Source organism: Dermochelys coriacea, chromosome 5, assembly GCF_009764565.3.
Source record: "Dermochelys coriacea isolate rDerCor1 chromosome 5, rDerCor1.pri.v4, whole genome shotgun sequence".
NCBI classification, from domain to species: domain Eukaryota; kingdom Metazoa; phylum Chordata; order Testudines; family Dermochelyidae; genus Dermochelys; species Dermochelys coriacea.
The window spans coordinates 100,907,923-100,929,015 of NC_050072.1; the positions used below are offsets into that span (position 1 = coordinate 100,907,923).

Consider the following 21,093-nt stretch of genomic DNA (forward strand, 5'->3'; position numbering starts at 1 on the left):
GGCACAAATTCTACATTATGTGTGTGTGAAATATTTTTATTGATATCTGACACACATTTATAGTACCTTCAAATTACAAATGTTCTGGCTAATGGGCACCTTTCCCCCTTAGGCTGCATTCTTGTGAGCGTCTTCCTCTCCTCTCCTCCCCCTCCCCTTTTCTGGTCTCTGAATAGTTATTTATTATTTATTTGCAGGCCTCTCTAGTAATTATGTGATTGTGTTTGTTTGGCACAAAACTAATCCATGAAATAAAAATCTGATGTATGGCTTCATATGGCAAGCATCATGGTTATGGATTTAATTAAGACCACTCCTTATTTTAGAAAATATACTGAGACTAGAATACTGCAGTGTAGCAGAATCCTTGTGTTGTTTACATTGCCACAGTCCCCATTTGGGTTGACTCACTGGACTCTGCTTGGTACACCCAAGGGAGAGAGAATGGTGGTCAAAGGTGATATGCTCCTTTTATGCCTTTCCCATTTCTGGGACTGGTTTGGGGGCCCTTTTATACGCTAGCACAAGTTAACTGCTCCAATTTCCCCTGTGGCCCCAAGAGCTGCCCAAAATGCCACCAGGCCAGAGAAATGGTGGGTGGGCTGGCATAGGGCCAGGAATCCTTGAGAACTAACTAAACAAGCCACAAAGCTGGCTTATGCTGCCAGACTGGTCGCGGCAGGGGCCAGCATCTGGTGAAATATTGCCAGCTATAAAATGCTTAAAAATCATGAATCATACTGAAAAATATTGCTTTGTATTTTGGTCTACCTTCTGAGTTTTAAGCTCCTTAACTCCTAACCAGGACAGGGACTTCACTTACCCCTTTCATAGTGTCATAGAGTTTAAGGCCAGAAGGGACCTCCAGATCAGATCTCCTGTATATCACAGGCCACCACCACTTCCCTGTACTAAACCCAATAACCAAAATTAGTCCAAAGTATTACAGCCTACAGGAGACAACACTGTTCTGTACCATAGGGAGAGAATAGGAGGGACTGAGGTGCACCAGTGCCTAAGGCCCCTGCAATGAGAGAGAATTAATTAAGTTAGATTAACATCAGCAAGTGACCCACATACCATGCTGCAGAAAAAGGCACGCACAAAAAACCAAACCCAAGGTCACTGTCGATCAGACCTGGGGAAAATAGCTTCCCAACCTCACATATGATGATCAGTTAGACCATGAGCATGTGAACAAGAATCAGCCAACCAGCACCTGAGAGAGAAAATGCTTGGTCCCACCTCAGAACACTGGCCCACCTCATCCAATGTCCCATCTCCAGCCAATGCCCTCTTGGATGCTTCAGAGGAAGGTGACCAAAAAAAACCCAGAATACACTGAGGGTGGGGGAGGGCGGAAATCTATTCTTGACCCCTGCAGGCGGTTGGCTGAAGCTCTGGATCATGAGCTTTTAGGAACATAAGACATTAACTGGAAGTGACCCTTGAGACTGCTGAGCCTTGGCTCTCACCATAACAAGCAACTTTTCTAAACTCTGAGTTGGAGGAATGGTCATTCTTTTTCTCCTCATCCTCTTCCCCTATCATTCTCATGCTTCTCTGTCCCCTGATGCGCTCTCTCACCCTTCTGCCCTCTTCCCTTGTACACATTCTACTTCAGTCTCCTCTTTCATCCATCTGCCCCTTAGATTCAAATGTCCCTCACATTTTTCCTCCCTTTCTTTTCATTCTTCTGCCCCCTCATATTTTCTGTCTTTGCTCCCCATAATATTTTGTTTCTTGTTAGACTTCCTCCCTCTGTGCTTCCTCATGTTCCTCTGCCTTCTTGCTATTCTCACTGCCTTCTCCTTCCCACATTTCCCTGTTCATCTCTTTCTCTTCTGCCTTTTACATTGCCCTAACCCTCATCCCACCACATTGCTATCCCATCATTATCCAGATCACCACATCCTACACACTTACAGTACTTCCCTGTCCTCTTGCTGTCACTCACACCATGTATTGAGAACAGGGGCCAGCAATCTTCACTGAAGACAGCCTTGTTTCTCTCCTGTTGAAAGCGGTGGGAGATGGCAGCCATTTGGAATATGAGCAAAAGTTGACAAGAAAGCTACAGAACAGCAAGAGATCATGAGCAGCCTTAAAAAAAATCCCTAAAAAACCCACATAAAATTGAGACACAACATTGGGAGAGCTGGCAAACATGCTGACTGCCAGTGTGCTACGTACACTGTAAGCGCATGCTCTCACTCTTTGAACAACGATAGAATTTGTTCGTCTAACAGAACACAGAAGATAGAGCTGTGCTTCGGTGCTATATGTAATAAAAACAGAAAACTTCCCATTTTTGCATTTGAAGGGTCAGATTTTGGTTTCAGATACTGCAGACTTTCACCAATGTAACTCCATTGCAATAACTAGAATTAATAAATTTTTACAGTGGTGTATCTGCGATTAAATTCTTTCCCATAGAATACATCTGTAAAAGTGTAAGTTCCCCTGGGGTCATGACCCACAGTTCAGGTGTATGATGCTGGTGTAGACCCCTCTGCATTACCATCTACTGAGTCTGGAGCCAAGAAGGCCATGTACGTGTCTGCTGGAGAAGAAGAGATGCCTTTTGTTGCCACAACATTATATATCAAATCACATGACTTTGTAATCACCGTGGTACTTTATAATCAACTTCCTTTTCTTCTTTCTTTCCAGCCTCAGTAGACAAAATGTCAATAGAATAAGTGGCCTACATTCCAGACCTGGCCATGAACCATTTGGAGGGACCACCTGAGGGGAAGGTGAATGACGAGCCAGCGAACGGAGAGGTGAACGAGTCAGTGGAGGCTGACCTGGAGCACTCTGAGGTGGAGGAGGAGCAGCAGCAGTATGCCACTCATTACCCGAGACATGCCAATGGCAGCCAAGAAGGACAGTCTGGGCAGGAGGAGGAGGGGATGCTAGCTCGGTCAGCCAGTACTGAGAGTGGCTTCCACAATCACACTGATACTGCTGAAGGGGATGTCATAGCCACAGCAGAGGATGGCTATGACACAGACAGAGTTCAGGAAAATGAGGATGAGAGCGCCTATGCAGTGCAGTATAGACCTGAATCTGAAGAGTACACAGAAAATGCTGAGGCAGAGCATGCTGAGGCCATTCAGACCCGAACTCTACCTAACCACTTACACTTTCACTCCATTGAACACGAGGAAGCCATGAATGCCGCCTACTCGGGGTATGTCTACACTCATGGGCTCTTCCACCGCGGGGAGGACGAACAGTACGCTGAGCCCTACGCCGACTATGGACTGCAGGAGCATGTGTATGAGGAGATAGGAGATACACCTGACCTGGATGTCAGAGAGGGTCTACGGCTCTATGAGCAGGAGAGGGAGGAAGCGGACAACTATCGCAAGGAAGCTCTGGGTGCCCGCCTTCACCACTATGATGAACGATCCGATGGAGAGTCTGACAGCCCTGAGAAGGAGGCGGAATTTGCTCCCTATCCAAGGATGGATAGTTATGAACAAGAGGAAGATATTGATCAAATTGTGGCTGAGGTCAAACAGAGCATGAGTTCTCAGAGCCTGGACAAGGCCGCTGAAGATATGCCAGAAGCAGAGCAGAACTTGGAATGTGCCCATACTCCCGGTAGTGGGATTCTCGAGAGCAATGGTCAGCTCCCAGCTGGCTCCAAGCCCACAGTGAACTCAGGAGAGTCAGTGCAGAGATACAGCAAGGAAAAAAGGGATGCGATATCTCTCGCTATTAAAGATATTAAAGAGGCTATTGAGGAAGTGAAGACAAGGACCATTCGTTCTCCTTACACCCCAGATGAACCAAAAGAACCCATCTGGGTGATGAGACAGGACATCAGCCCAACCAGGGATTGTGATGATCAGAGGCCACTAGATGGGGATGTAAGTATATGAAGCTATTAGCTTACTTGCTACAAGTGAAAGAATGAGGAATACATAATATACATATGTCTGTCTCTCTCTCTTGTGTACACGCACACACACACATGCACTCTCTCACAGCCATGGTAAGGTACACTATGCTTGTATGGCTCTTTCTGTTCCTGTTAAGTATTTAAAGCTTTACCTATTTTAATTGTGTGTTCTAAAGGATGCATAAGTAGTGGATCTATGTCTTATCGATGGGCCATGTTAATCCTTCGTGAAACGCCACAGACATCAGTAGAGTTACACCAGAGATGAATTTGCCACAAAAGGTTTGATTGCTCTGTTGCAGAAACAAGTGATACTACATTTTTCCAACATTCGTTGACTAACTGATTGGTTAGAATGGCTACCATTCAGTTTATCTCGGGCTATCAGATTCTGCCGGCTCCCATCAGTTATGGGCTTGCCAACTACAAGAAAGTGCAAATTTACAACACTGTTAGTTTAATTGTAAAATCGAATCACCTTCATGTATGAACTAGATGTTAAAGGTTATTTCATTAAGTGTACAGTCTATTACACGGTTTGAACTACTTTATCTTTAGACAACGTACCAAACTTGCATCAGAATCAGTCCAGAACTGCTCAGCTTGTACTCGTTGCCATGTACAATTAGTTGTCAGTGTTAAATTTATGGCTTTTCTGTATTTCTTCCTCTTATTTTAATAGTTTTGGAAGCAACTTTTAATCGTATTAAAATGTATGCCTGAAATGGAGGGGGCTGGTAGATAAAATCAGTGGGCTAAAGTCATCCCTGAAGTAATACAGTTAATGTCAGCCAAGTTTTATCCCGGGGATGAATGTGGCCTAAAACTGTGTGTGTGTCAATCCTCTTTAATTCCTATGGAATCCTTTCTTGGTGTCTGCTGCTTTTGGTGGTAAAACCATGTATAGTTTAACCTTCTAGCTTCCAGTTTAAATAAAAATTAAATATTAATGACCTTACATGCTTCCATCCGTTAAACCCTGAACACCTCAGCCTTGCTGTAATATCAGCATGGAGTTTGGACTATGAAAAAGGGATGTGACCTGGCCAAGATAAGTAACCTTCATATTGTTGTTGTTTCTTGGAAGACCGTCAGAAATCCGGAAACTTTTAACTTGTAAGTGAATTGCGAGCTGGATCATGTCACATCACATAATGCCAACTCTTTGTAATAAACAAGATTAATTGCAATAATTAATTTGTATTATTCCAATATAGAGTCAGATATTGGTAATCTTATTCCTGCTTGTGGTCTCATTGCCTGCAGTGGGACTACTTGCTTAAGGAAAGGTAGAAGCTGGATTTGGCAACTACTGCCTAAAATAAATATAATTCCATTTTAACATCCTGGTCTTACAAGTGTTTTCTAGCTTTGTATGTATGGATTCCACTACAGTCATGGAAACTCTTAGTTATATCTGTGTATCTCTTTCTTAAAAGGAACAGGGTATTGGGAGCTGTGACAGCTCAGCATCTCTAAAATCAAGCCTGTAATACTTCATAGTGTGTGTCATTGTCCATCAAATAGCATACAACACTAGAATTGTGATATCCGGATACATAAGAGCTATGGTGACTCATTCTGGCATGTGTTGTAAAATACTAGTTTATTTTTTATGATGTGAGTTTTTAAATCATCAAAAAAAATCAAGATTATTTTTCTCTCATCATCTAAATATATGCCACATTAGTCCATGCATCATCTCATTACAGCTTTTGAGCAATAGATTCTTTGCGTTTTCTTTCTGCCATGACAGCAGTCACACAAAATACTCCTAGTTTTCCTAATGGCTGCAGGTTCACTATCCTAAAATACCGATGATGGCCTCAAGCACATTAGGCTGAAGGGATCTTGAAAGGGGCTGAGTTCTTCGTAATAGGTGCTGAGTTTGCTATGCTCCATATGACTGCATTTCTCATGAGGATCCTCAGCACTTTGCAGAGCTGGACCATATATGTTGCACTTGTGGATCCTAATGTGGTGCGCTTGTATAGTGATGAAAGCAGGTGTTTCTCTAGGTTCTTATTTGCAAGTGATATTACAATACGTTAGACTGAGCTTTTTGGGGTAGGGGCCATCTTTTGCTTTGTGTTTGTACAGCACCTAGCACAATGGGCCCCTGTTCCTCATTGGTGTCTTTTGATGCTGCTGTAATACAAATAATAAATGATGCTGATAGTAGCCGAAGCTCATATGACAACTAGATGTTGATAGGCTTTCAGGCAGCCTAAATTCTGAGAAGCAGAAAGAGTGATTCAAACTAGCAATGTAGAAGGTCTTTGGCAAACTGAAAGATGTACGTTCCACTTGAAGAGAAAAGAATGGGGGGTGGATTTTTTTTTCAGTAACAATAGTTGCTACTTCTTGCATTGTTTGTGATGCTTGATTCAGGTATCACTTGGCATACACAAGTCTGAGTAAATCCATCTTCTTTAACAGAGGGTGGATTGAACTGCTTAGCAGCTTGCTGAACAAAATGATATTGCCTTCACAAAGTGGATCAATTCTTATAATAAAAATACTGTAGAACCCTATTTATCAGACCATAGAATTTTTTTGCAGACAAACAAGATTTTGGAAAAATTAGGGGTTTTTCAATATAACTGATGCATTTCAAAAATGTAACTCAATTTCATCTGTAACTCTGGTTTTCAGCTAAGAGGGGATTTGATTAATGGCGGTTTTTTTTTACTTAGACTGATTTTCAGAAGTACTGAAAATTTCACAACTCTGACCAAGGTCAGCACTCCAGCAAATCAGGCCCTTATTATATTACATTCTTTTCAGGTGTGTCCTACAAATGATCTGTTTTCCCTCACAGCTCCTTTAGAAATCAGCTTTCATTTCCAAAATTACTCTCGTAAAATGTTTGCAATCCTTTTGTGCTGTTAACCAAATAGTGACCAAACCTTAGGATTAGAATAATAGACTTGAGTCACTTAGCAAGCAGTTCTCTGAGAGGTGATAAAGCCATGGAGACAGCAGAATGATCTGCAGGTGACGGCATTAAATATAGCAGGTTTTGCTTTTTTTTTTTTTAGCGACAAGGGAAAGTAAAGGTCACCCTGCAGTGCTGAGCATTTGGATTGATAGTGTTGAGATTGGATGCTTTGTAGGGGATAAAGTAAAAGGGTTCAGAAGCAGAGATAAGATGCTGGCTCACATTGGGGTGCTTAGAGTGGGGAACTAGCCAGCAGTTGGAAAGGATAAGCAGCTAGTAGAGGGATGGAGGAGATGCTTGAAGGAAGGACCAATTATGGATATGTGTGCTTGTCTTCAGGATACTCAGGGTTAAATCTGGTCGCAAGTTCCATTCATTCATATGTATTTTTCCCAAAACAAATGTTTAATGTTATGTATGAAAAACAGAATAAAAATGCCAGCAGTCCAGCTCTTATGAGCAACAATAACTAGCTGTTAGGCTCATGTGATGTAGAGAGGAGGAAAAATATTTTTTTGTTTAAAACTTAACATTTATACCTATAAGCAGTGAATTAAAAAAAGAATAAAATACCCAAGTTTCCACTTAAAAAGGAGTGAGCCAAACTGTGTGCTGATATACGCCCTGTGCAATCCCATTAACTTCAGTGTGCTTCCACAGCAAGTGGGCCCAGAATTTGGCTCCATTAAATTTAAGTACAATGAGCTAAATTTTCACACATGCACGTGCACGCGAATCGATCTGCACTTCTGGATGTCCAACGTCCAGTGCAGCCCCAAGACTTGGATTTTCAGGTGCAAATCGGGTAGTTAGAACAGCACATCTTTTGGCTTTCCACCCACCTTTGTTTTTGGACCTCAAAAGACATGCAGTAGGATTTCCCTGGTATCAGTGCTTTCGTGTTTGGCAATTTCAGTATCTTTCTTGCTTCTATTAGCAGAAATCCTTAAATTTTCTTTAGAATGTACAGCCGTATCTGATTGCTAGACAGAGCTCTGTAAGTGCCTCCTGTTTAACCACCTTTTTTTTTTCTCCTTGAACCTGCACTGTCACTGCAGCTGTGACACCAAGTAACTGAGACACTTCATGGAGAAAACCATGGAGCAGCAGAGTTAGGTTTCTTGCTCAGAATGCCTCGTCTCATAGATGCAGATCATCCCCTTATGCAGTAAAACTTGGGGCAGGGGACTCTAAAGGAGAAAATCTCCACACGCATTCCCTCATGAAGACACTCACATGTATATATCAGAGAGGTGAGAGTGAACGATGGGTACTGCCTCAGTCCTTGCAGATCCCCAGAGATGCATGTAGATTGTTAGGATGCCAGGGCCATCTGTGCAGAGGCCTGTGTGCTGCTATGGACCCCTACAGACCCATTCTTTCCCAAAGTTCCCTGGCAGTGTCTCTCCAATGGAGCCAAGCTGTCAGGGACTCCCCTAGCTGGCTATGGTAAGGGAGGTGTTACAGAGACAACTGACCCAGCTCCTCTGCACAATAACGGGGGACAACTGTCTCTCGAGGGGCCCCTCTGTGCATGGATCTCAGAGGGCAAATGTGGACCATTTGAAGAGTAGTAGGCTGTAATCTTGCATACGAGGGATTTTAAAATTCAGCAAAACACTCCGGTGTGTAATTTGTGTGGAAGACCCCATAGCGCATCTTAAAATCCAAAGTAATAACAAGATCCTCAGTTGGAGGGGAGTGGGTTTACTGGATCCTGCTGCAGAAGGCCAGAGGACGCATCTGTCACTCTGACACACACAGGTTGGCAGGTTGTTTCCTTCCAGAAGAGCACCTCTGTCTCCTCTTGGCCAGAGAAGAGGAGCATGCTGCCCTCTCTGCCTCTTGTCACTGGAGGTAAGAAATGATGATTAGTGTCTGACTGAGGCCCTCATGTTCAGCTCTAGGAAGAGGGGATTGCTCTCTTCCAACTCAGTCACACATCCATAGTGCATCGTAGATCAGTAACCCAAGTATCGTTGACAGTGAAGCATTTTTGGCTGTTGTGATTCCAAATCTTCAGTTTCTCAGACATCTCAATCACTGGTATCCAAAGTCTGCATTCATGAGACTTTTTCCTTTTGTATGCCATGTTCAGACAGTGAGGACTACTCTGAAATGAATATTGGTTTTGTTATAATAGTAAATTACACAGATGGATAGATTCTGCTTCACAAAACCAATCCAGCCTTTGAAGACAAGCCTTTCAGATACAGGGGAGCTGAGCTGCAGTGTTTCATGTCTTTCTGGTTCTGGGTCATAAACATTTTGATTAAACCTTAAATTTCTGTGTCACTGTTTTTTGTTAGTTCTGGTAACGCCAACACTGGAGCAGCTTCACAGAGATGAAAACATGTTTCAGGTTTTCCACAGCAGGAGTAATCTATTATTAATGAGGAAATAGAGAAGTCTGTTTTAAATAATTTAAGCAGGTTTCAGGTACTGGCTGAACTTTGAAAGAAAGAAAGAAGGAAAAGTGACTAACTATATTCATGTGATATTGTCAGTGCTTTCTTTTCTAAGCAAAGGCTTTAAAGCTGCTTTTTGGAACTGATTTGAGAAGTCAAGTCTTCAGTGGGTGGCCTCCAGATATTATGAAGTCTTAAAATTATACAGCAAGCCCAGTAACAGTGAACATTTTAATTGCAAGGGCAGAAGGCTTTATGCTGATTCATCAACCATGTAGGAGAAGGGAGATGTTTATCAATTATAGTGTTGGAAGACACACACTCCCTAAAACAGCTCAGGATAGTTAAATTATGGTGAATATTTGATTCAGTAGCCTGTGAATCATTTTTGTGTTTGTTCAGTTTTTAAATAATTTCTAGAAAGATAAAGGCAACTGTGAGTGATTTTTCTTCATTGTAAACTAGAGCACTGCCTGTGATGCTTACAGTTATGAAGAAAGTCTTCTGAAGACATGGACAAGAACTGAAGTTATTGCTTTAGATTGACACATGATGTGCTGCAGTTGAAATTCAAATACAAGTTAAACTCAGGTTACAGTCATTAAGAGAGGAGGAAAATCTCACATAATGAGAGAGATAAATAGCCAGAATTGAGCCAGTTTCCAGGAATTCTGCAATGCCAGCATTTGGTGTGAAGCACCCAGTCCGCTGGCTAGAACTGACCTTCTTATGTATTTATTGGTTTGCTGAACAAACACAGATTCTGTAGAATCTGAGGTTTAATTTTTAAAGGAAAGTTTCTAGCCTTTGTGGCTTCAAAGGAAACCTTATAGATTTTGAACAAGTGGAACCCATGTATGCAGTGGTGTTGTAGTACTCTACACAAGAACTCCTTTTCAGAGGTGGATTAAGGTCTCCTGGGACCCTGGGACAGAGCAAGTGGGGGAAGGGGGCGGCTGGTGACGAATTGTAGCCCCGCCCCACCCCTTCCACCTACCATCCTCAACCCATTCTGCCTCTTCCCCCTTGGCCTTGCCCCCGTTTAGCCCATGGTTCTCCCCCGCCCCCACTGTGACCCCAAGACTGAAGACGTTCTATCCCCCTGCCATGGCCCTGGGGCCGCAGCGGGAAGTGAGAGCTCCTCCAGCCCTGAGACCATAGCAGGGAGCGAGATCTCATCCAGTCCCAGGGCTGCAGCAGGGGCGGGGGTGGGGGTTCCGGGTGCTGGGGCTTCTGCTAAGGACTGGGGTCAGGGCGCTAGGGCTTCCCCTGCCTGCCCTGAAGCTTCTACCAAGACTCCAGCCTTGTGGATTTCTGCTGCAGCGCCCCCAATTGGCCTGGGCCCACTGGATAATCCGCCCCTGTCCTTTTGAAGTCAGTGGAGGAAGTTCTGCATAGGGAGCATCTGCAGCAACAGGTACAGCTGCATTTATTTCATTGTGGTTATTTCCACCAAACTTACTGGCGCAAATTCTCAAAATTATACCTGCAAATGTGTTTGCACAACTAGTGTTAGGAGTGTTCTGTGCAGGCCAGTTCCATATATTTGGTAGGTTGTTGTAGGCAGTTTTCAGCAAGGACAGATTTCTGAAAATTTGGTTTGCCCTATATCTTTATTTTAATGTCTAAGCCTATGTGCCTGCTCCTTAGCACATGCGGGAGGAGCCATTGAGAGTGCATCCAGCAGTGCATGTCTTTGAAAATGCAAGCGTTCAGCTGAACATTCAGATACAGGCACAGATGCCTTTTTTTCTTTCCTTTTCTATTGTCGTTTTTAGAACAAGAAAGTTAAATGCAAAATACTCTTAATGCAAAAATATGAATAAAAATTCAAAAGGACCAAAGTCAGGAAACACAGAATGCTGATTCCTATACCTGCCATAACTGAGCCATATTGCACATACTGTACTTTTATTATCGTTATTGATATTTAAAATGCAATACTATAAATGTACACAGTATACACAGGTACATGTTTCCTGCCCAAAAACAATATATATGGTATATAATAGGTATAAAAATCTACAGCATGCATTGTAATACAAGAGTACTTCTCCACAAGGGGCCAGAGCTACCATTGCTGAATAGGCCCAAACTTTGCATTTCCTGATGTATGACTGTTGAAAATTCAGTAATAATGTATTAACATGGTTTGAGGATTTAATGAATGTAAACAGTCAGGAACTGCCAAGTGTGTGTAATTATCTCTGAAGATTTCCGAAGAGATATAAACTTAGAGCTGGAGACAAGGAACCTTTCTTGTAATATCTTGGGTCGGATTTATTGGAGGATAAATTATTTCTTGGAGAAATTCTACAACATATATAAGTAAAGTAGTAAAGTATACATCTTAATACATTTATACATGTTTGTTAGTGTTGTTGTCTAGCTGCCTTTTAACGATATCATTGCCTTAACGTAGTAAAACAAAACCATCTAAAATGCATACTGAGGATGAGTTACGGAATAAGGAACTTTTCACCTATAGGATTCAATGTCCAATCCAGTCCTGATAGGAAGTTTTCACCATCTAACAGCTGTATCTTGGTCTGTGTGAAATGAATGGTTTTAGTATAGTTTTTAATGGGCAGGGTACAAATCACAGTGGAGATTAACTGACCCCTTGTTGGCAGTCTCAGCAAAGAGACTTGCATTTGACCAGATCACAGTATTAGACTGAACTGTTCTGCCTGTATTGAGGGAAGAAGGGGAGCTGTTGTAGTGAGTGTCTGATGTCTCTGACTACCAGTTTCCATAAAAATCCCCATATTCCACATACTTGTAACTTTCCAAAGTGTTCACATTTTGGGCTGAAATTTTCATGATTTACATGATTACTGTCTGCCCAAAAAGAAAAGGAGTACTTGTGGCACCTTAGAGACTAACAAATTTATTAGAGCCTAAGCTTTCGTGAGCTACAGCTCAAAGTACTCCTTTTCTTTTTGCGAATACAGACTAACACGGCTGCTACTCTGAAACCTGTCTGCCCAAAAGGGATTCTTCTTGTTTTGGGAAAGTTCAAGCAAAAGCTCTTCAGCTGTTTTACATTAGTGAGAAGAGAAGTGAAAAACTATACTTTTCTCACTGTAAAATCAACATTCTTATTTAAGTTATGACAGCACCCAGTGATTTGACATTAAATATATTCTGTAAAATGTTACGGGATGCACAACAAAACTGAGTTAACATTGCTGTTGGTACCCTATTTTTTGTATAACACTCAACTGTCCTAGGTGCTTTACAGAACAAATAAGAGGAAAAGTTCCTGCCCCAAAGCTCTTCCAATCTAATTTCCATACATTGTAACAGACAGATGAGGGAGAAGTTGAGAAAGAGCCAGGGTTCCAGTAATAAGATCATATGGTTACCCTTATGAGGCAGGTACATATCTTTAGGGTTCTGTTCAGGGTGTTGGGGTGAGAGAGAAAAATTATTTATTTACTGCCCATAGGCAATATGGCAGAAGTGAGTGAGGTTTTCTTTAAGAGAGTCAAAGGCCCAATCCAAAAAATATAAGTGCAAAGAAAATGCAAGCCGAGACCTAGCAGGTTTCATCTAACCCCCTTGAAGACGTAGACATAGAAAAGTTGACCCTTTATTCAAATGGCACTACTGAATTTTGCTTTGATCAAATATTTGTGGATTCCCCATCCCCCCAAACCTGTGTGTGACAGTGCTAATAAGCTGTTTATGAAATCTCTAGATATACTGCTCCTAAGAATGGGTAAACACCACCACTTTTCTAAAACAAGAACAGTTTGCTGTGACAAAAGAAGCTCCAGTATTCCTGATGTACGTCTTCACAGGATATTCAGTTACATAGCAGGTTAAGCTGGATAGGTGTGACACAATGCAATGCTGTTGCATCTCCTATTACCAGTTTCATTATTAAACCCAAGCACAAAATAACAGTGAAGCACTAGCTTATTCTCAGGTTGTAAGTGGAGGATTCTTTAGTTACAGCTGGACAACACCAAAAACTTAATGGAGAATTTCTGGATGTACCAGGCTGAATATCGGAAAAGACAGGTAGGTGGAAAAGGAAGGAAGAGAAGTGGGGATGCTGCTCCTTTTTTTTTTCTCTCTGTTACTCCCTTTTATACAGCCATTCACAATTCTAATGAACATTAACGTTGGTACAGTAGATCAGTGGACACGTGTATAGTTTGTCTCGCCAGAGTTTGGTTCAGGCTTCTGAACTAGTTTAAAGATTATAAGAACAGTGCTACCTCACATTCTTTTTAAATCATACGTTATAAAAGATATCACTTGGAAGAAGCTGAGCAAACTGCCCTTCCTGCTATTTCTTATTGGATCTTTTTTTTTTTGTCCTAGCATGTGAGCTACCTGTATGTTGTAAGCTGCACGCCGTATTGTGCACTGTACCTTTTGCTTTGTGATGCTAAATAAGCCAGTATGTATGAGTCTCTCCTAGACTGAACTTCCCTTCACCTCTATACAGGAGCTGTTTTGGGGTAGCTAACGTTGCATACAGTATAGCAAGCTGTATATTGCATGCAGTCTGTTCTTTTAATAAATTTCGTTAGTGTTTTCAGTCAGACTGCAGTCATCATCATAGAAAAAATCTTACAGTAAGAATGCAAACATTTCAAATAGAAGCATTTATATGGTCTTTAATAGATGAATAATTCCAATACTTTTTAGATGTGTGTAGTTTAGTATACGTTCACCCACACGGATTTGTAATGCTGATAACTACTGGAGAAACAATGCAAAAAATTTTAAAATGTCTGAACTCATACATGTGGATGATACACTAACAACTAGGCTTATTTATTTATTTCTAATTGAGCATGCCTTGACAGCATTTTAAAGAACTATTTTGGGGACAACATTCAATGCTTAATCTGCTCTAAGTATCTTTGTTTCGTTTGATTTTTTTGTTTTAAGACTCAATCCTACATTATTTGCTCACACAAAACTACCACTAGCACCATTGTTAGCTTGGCGGCATTGCACACTGGTTATGTTTTAACACAAATAAAAACAGAAACAGTAAACTTTAATTAGAAAAACAGGAATGGAAAAACAACACAGCTGAGTTAACTAGTGGAACTGTAACTTTTGCATTTCCTGACTTAGTGTACAACTGTTAACTATGTAACTCTCTCCCCATGTAAGTTGTCTGAACGCTGGGTAGCTTTCTTGGGTAGGGGAAGATTTTCCCCCCTCAACCCATGATAGCAGAGCTGCATAGACAAGAATACTTCAGCCTGAAGGCTCAAGTATCTTTCACTGCTCTTGGTGTCCATTTTTAAAAAGACTCTTCACCTGTTCTTAATCTCTGTCTCCTGCTTCCTAGTCCACACTTTTACTCATAATATAATAAAAGTTTCTACTGTACAGTAAACTTTCTGGAGCAAGATTTAATGGATGTGAAGTCAAGGACTTCTGTCTTACCTAGCAGCAGGGTTGGCAGTTTCCTGGGACAAACTAATTCAGCACAGGGCGCTGATAAATACCGGCTTAAACCTACTTAAAATCTGGAAACTGGGGAAATTAATTGCATCCATGTCCAGCAAGTTAGCATAGAATGAATCTTTTCAAACTTTGGTTATATCCATTCAGAACTGAAGAACAGGCTTGGTCTATCCACTACATCAAAGTTGGTTTTCTGTTGTAGAATGCTGTGTAGGCAAATGGACCTGGACTAATTGTCTGCAACTCTGCCTGCTTCTGATTGTTTAATGCTTCAAGTCTACAACAATGAATTATTGTCATTTTCATACAATTAGATGTTTGACTTTTGTTTATATAATATTACAAATTGAAATTAAACCTGACGTGTAGGTTCTATGAGAAAATATCCAACCAAAATTTACACAAACATTTCAGTGTTCAGTATTATAATTACATATATAAGTATTACACCCATTGCAGTTTTACTTCAATTTAGGGTTGTTCAAATAAAATCTATGAATCTACTGCCTTATGTAACTACAATTTGAATATGTAACTAAAACTAAGTGTAATGTGGTATGCATTAATGAAACAGTTTTAAAATAGAGAAAGCCTTTAAACTGGGACTAACTAGATTTTCACGGAATGGTGAAAAAATCATAGAATGCTGCCTGGTAAATACTATCTTTGGTAAATACCATCCTGTCCCTACCTAGTGAAGATCTTAACGAAGATCTTAGTTAGTGGTTCCTGGTGCTTTATTGCTCACCTGTGAGGGGAAAATAGCAGAAGCTTATTTTTTATACCACAGTATTTGGTAGGACCTCTGATTCTGTCCTCTTATTGGGTGTGTGTGTATGACTTGTACTAATGTTGTTAGGAGAGAGTGAGGGTGTGTGTGAGAGAGAGAGAGAGAGAGATAAGAGGTTAGACCTTGTAGCCCAGGATCTGCATGGGTGCCCTTGAGTTGTCCTTAAGGCTAATTTGAAAACAAGAAATGTTTTAAGAAGCTACTGCTTTAGTAAGAACTCCCTTTTCATAACATAGTTCTGGAAACCAAGTTTCATCTCATTTGGAGGCAGAGGGAATCAATTCAAGTTCTTCTGCAGATTCCGACAGTATCTCTGAAATGAAGTACTTGTGGCACCTTAGAGACTAACGAAATTGTTAGTCTCTAAGGTGCCACAAGTACTCCTTTTCTTTTTGCGAATACAGGCTAACACGGCTGGTACTCTGAAATCTGAAATGAAGTTGGTCAGAGATATGGCTGCCCCTAAGCAGAGCATACCCATGTCACAATGTAAAGCCATTGGTTGGCACAAAGAAGAAGCAAGCAGTTGGGAAGGTCTCTTTTGTTTTGTTTTGTTTTTGTTTTTTTAAAAGTTAGGAAACTAGTGATCAAATGTGTTAAATATCTGGTGTTGCCTGCTCAAGGTGGCAAACTTGAATGGGCTGATAAAGTTATGTAAGGACCCAAGTGTGTGTGTGTGTGTTTTAGAGGGAACTGTGTAAGATTCCAATGTTTGCTCAGAATCCGACTTGCATAACTGTGTGAGGAGAATCTTACCTATATAGCCACACTATTGTACCTGTGAAAACTTATTTTGTAAGTACATCTAAAGATGATTTTGAAATTAGGGCTCTATGTGTCAAATTCTGTGCTCACTTACAACTTATACAATTCCATTGTAATCAACCCCATTGATTCCACCCTTTGTATTTCCAGTATAGTGGTTGTCTTAAAATCCTTTCCAGTTTTGCCGTAGAGAACTAGATATGGCTTCTTCAGTATTAGCAGTGCTCCCTGTTACTCCCTTTTAGGTAGGATAATGGTTCCCAAACCATGGTCCACGGAGAGCTGGTTGATCACATCATGTTGGTTCTCTTTGCTATTCTCTTCACCAGCATCACTTTGAAAAGAGTTAAAATACAACAACTGGTTACCTAATATTACTTTCCCATGTAAGCAGTTGCTGTTGGTGGTTGGCACATGCCAGTTACATTACCATAACTGAGAGCAAGAAGAAGTCACCTGTGATTAATGATTGGGAAGGAAGGTGGTCCATGAGACAGTTTCTCCATTAAGGATGGATCCACACTGTGGAAAAAAAAAATAAAAGAAAAGGAAAATTAGAAAACTTGTGGTCTAGACAATACTACAAATACGGAGGTAACATTTGAGACAGGGACTCTTTTTCCTCTGGTGTTTGTACAGCACCTAGCACTAAATGGTCCTGATCTGTGGCTGGGGCTCTAAGGTGCTACCATAATAAAAATAATAAATAAATGACAATATTGTTATTATTTATTACTTATTTGTTAGGGCTGTCAATCAATTTAAAAAATTAATCATGATTAATTGTGATTAAATATTAATAGAATACTGTTTGTTTAAATATTTGGGGATTTTTCTACATTTTCAAATATATTAATTTCAATTACAACACAGAATACAAAGTGGAAAGTGTTCACTTTATATTTATTTTTATTATAAATATTTGCGCTGCAAAAAACAAAAGAAACAGTATTTTTCAATTCACCTCATACAAATACTGTAGTGCAATCTCTATCATGAAAGTTGAATTTACAAATGTAGAATTATGTACAAAAAAATTGCATTAAAAAATAAAACAATGTAAAACTTTCAGGGTGGATTTGGTTTAAATCAAATTGATTTAAATCACTAGTCAGGAAGACTCAATTTAATCGTGGATTTCTACATAAAAGTGCATTCTTGTTGATTGTTATAACCTAAATACATATTCTTCACAACTCAGAGATAGATGTAGGTTTCATTTTTAGAAGGTACACACTATACATTTTTTAACAGTGATTTGTTTTGAAAACTTTTCAGATTTGTTTTACAGCTACATCAGAAAATGAATGATTTATGGTTATTTCATTTATCAAAGGTAATTGAAGCAGATATTTATGAAGTCAGTTCACCTCCCAATATCTCCAGTTCAACAGGTTAATCATTAATATTTGGAGGATTTTCTTACCTTGCTGTATTAGGAGGAGAACATCACCAGGCAGACATTTAAATTGTTTTATTTAACTAAAACAACAATATTATGTATTCTGGATTTTTTTTTCTTCAACAGCAAACATAACAAAACAAGCATATGAATTTTTGAATTTAGTTAAACATTCAGGTTTTTTAAAATCAGGTTGGTTTTTGTTAAAATTGTTTTTAACTAAAATAGTTAAATGAAATATTAAAAAAAAAATTAAATCAACTGTGTCAACCAGTACAACATGCGGAACTTAAAATATTGGCTTTTGCAGCTAACTCAGTTGTCTTCACCTTCATTTTCTTGTTTATTAATAATCTGGAAAAGGAAAACCAGCTTTCCTGCTTTTTCAGGATCCAAATGATTTCTTAATTTGGACTGAATTCGTCCAAAGGAAGAAAATATTCTTTCTGCATCAGCAGAAGCAGCTACTGCTGTTAAAAGTGAGATTATCACGTCAACCGCCACTGAATCCAAATGCTTACGTGACTTCCACCAGTTCACTGGTTTGACTTTCTTTAAAACATCAGCAAAAACATACATTTCTTGAATTGTTCTTATTCCCAAACTGGGTCTCTTTTACAGCCCACTGCCATTATAGGTTTTCCCTTTTAGTGAGAGAATAGTATGGTAGATCTCAAATCAATGAAGGCTACACTCAGAAAGACCTCAAGACTTCTGGAATATGCTGCTCAAACAATTTCACTTTTGTTTCTACTGCCTGTCCCTTCCTTCTCACATTTATCTCCAGACTTCTCCTTGTCCAGATCTATTCCGCCCCCATCAATCTTCTATTCATTGAACTTTTTGAAACTTTGCACTTTTAGAGAGAGGTAAAGAATTGACTGTGTGTACACTAATTTGCAAAGAGACGATAGGGTTGAGGTCTGTTATTTCTCACCTCTATATATTATTTATTTTAAAACATTTTTGCTGTTAACAAGCATGTTATCTCTGGAGAGACAAATCCAGTGTTTGAGAACTGCAAAACTAAGAATCCTGATGGTATCTTCTAGACTGAGCACTGAGTCCCATTGGGTAGATAGAAAGATTAATCTATACAGAAGCCCCTGGAACCCCATAAGATTGAGTCCCTAATCCATGAACTATTGGAACTCATTTACAAAACTTTTCTTAAACATTACATGACTATATTGTCTCATATTACAGAATTAGAATTTATAATCCCTATTCCATGATGAGATATCTTTGAGCTATAATGTATCTTTATTTTTAGATAGATTTTTTCCCCTCAAAAAGCATTTTATCAAAAAAAATCCGATTTAAATTAAAAACAATTTTTTTTTAAATCATTGATTTTTTTTATCCACCCTGAAAACTTTAGAGCCTACCATCTGCTCAGTCCTACTTCTTGTTCAGCAAGTTACCCAGACAAACTAGTTTATTTACATTTTCAGGAGATAATGCTGCCCGCTTCTTGTTTACAATGTCACCGAAAGTGAGAACAGATGTTCGCATGGCACTGGTGTAGCTAGTGTTGCAAGATATTTACGTGCCAGATTCGCAAAAGATTTATGTCTTCACCATCTTCAGCCATCATTCCAGAGGACATGCGTCCATGCTGATGATGGGTTCTGCTCAGTAACGATCCAAAGCAGTGCGGACCGATGCACATTCACTTTCATCATCTGAGTCAGATGCCACCATCAGAAGATTGATTTTCTTTTTTGATGGTTCAGGTTCTGTAGTTTCTATATCTTAGTGTTTCTCTTTTAAGACTTCTGAAAGCATGCTCCACACCTCCTCCCTCTCAGATTATGGAAGGCACTTCAAATTCTTAAACCTTGGGTTGAGTGCTGCAGCTTTAGAAATCTCACATTGGTACCTTCTTTGCGTTTTGTCAGATCTGCAGTGAAAGTGCATGTGAACATGTACTGGGTCATCATCCGAGATTTCTATAATGTGAAATATACATGGCAGAATGCAGATAAAACAGAGCAGGAGATATACTATTCTCTCCCAATGAGTTTCAGTCAAAATTTAAGTAATGCAATATATTTTTAATGAGCATCATCAGCATGGAAGCATGTCCTCTGGAATGGTAGCTAAAGTATGAGGGGGCATACGAATGTTTAGCATATCTGACTCATAAATACCTTTCAATGCCAGCCACAAAAGTGCCATGCGAATGCCTGTTCTCACTTTCAGGTGACATTGAAAATAAGAAGCCGGCAGCATTATATCCCATAAATACAAATAAACTTGTTTGTCTTAGCAATTGGCTGAATAAGAAGTAGAACTGAATGGATTTTTAGGCTCTAAAGTTTTACATTGTTTTGGTTTTGAGTTCAATTATGTAACAAAAAATATCTAAATTTGTAAGTTGCACTTTCACGATAAAGAGATTGCACTACAGTACTTGTATTAGGGGAATTGAAAAATACTATTTCTTTTGTTTGACATTTTTACAGTGCAAATATTTGTAATAAAAATAATATAAAGTGAGCATTGTACACTTGTATTCTGTGTTGTAATTTAAATCAATATATTTAAAAATGTAGAAAAACATCCAAAAGTAGTTAATAAATTTCAATTGGTATTCTATTGTTTAACAGGGTGATTAAAGCTGCAATTAATCACAATTAATTTTTTTTCTCTCGCATGAGAACTGTGATTCATTGACAGCCCTATTATTATTTATTATTATTTTATTTAGTTTCTTAAGGCAATTGAAAAATGGTTAGAAGCAACCATGGCAGCCTGCTTCTGTTCAGTTGAGGCCAACCCTTCTGGCAAATCGCTTCTGAGCAATTGTACATACACCTGCTTCTTAAAGGGGCAGATTAGGACTCAGTATCTGACTCTAAATTTGCTACTTGTCAGTTTAAGATGAATAATCTTACTAAAGTTGCACCTCCACTTTCTGATCAGGCCCTCAGGGTTTCTTCACTCCTCTCTCGTAACAATTTCCATCTTGACTTTTTTCAGAGTAGCAGCCGTGTTAGTCTGTATTCGCAAAAAGAAAAGGAGTACCCGTGGCACCTTAGAGACTAACAAATTTATTAGAGCATAAGCTTTCGTGAGTAGCTCACGAAAGCTTATGCTCTAATAAATTTGTTAGTCTCTAAGGTGCCACGGGTACTCCTTTTCATCTTGACTTTGTGCATTTTTTCTTTTTTTTTTTTCAAAATATTAGGCTGAATTGTTTGTAGCCTTCAGTAAGCGAATTGGATAATTTGTTTGCATACACTACTTGTGTGGGGAGATGTGATGTAATTGCAACTTAATTGAATGGCTGACAAGAAAAATCAAATGAAAGTCACAAACGTTCATGCCAAACATCATAATTTCCCTTCCCCTTCAGCTTCCAAAATTATGTTTTCATGTCGTGCTTTTTTGGTGAATGTTGTTTACCCGTGGATTTAATTTTAGTTC

At 39.6% G+C, this 21,093-nt stretch overlaps 1 protein-coding gene across 3 annotated transcripts in view; it reads left to right on the forward strand.

Annotated features, from left to right (window-relative positions):
• The window catches only part of APBA1 (amyloid beta precursor protein binding family A member 1), a 141,025-nt gene that overhangs the window by 75,991 nt on the left and 43,941 nt on the right, over positions 1-21,093 (forward strand). For all 3 annotated transcript variants that reach the window (XM_038403220.2, XM_038403221.2, XM_043515570.1), the window contains exon 2: positions 2,674-3,881. In XM_038403220.2, coding sequence (XP_038259148.1) covers positions 2,727-3,881 — 1,155 coding nt within the window. In that variant the 5' untranslated portion in view covers positions 2,674-2,726. The remainder of the gene's footprint in view (positions 1-2,673; positions 3,882-21,093) is intronic.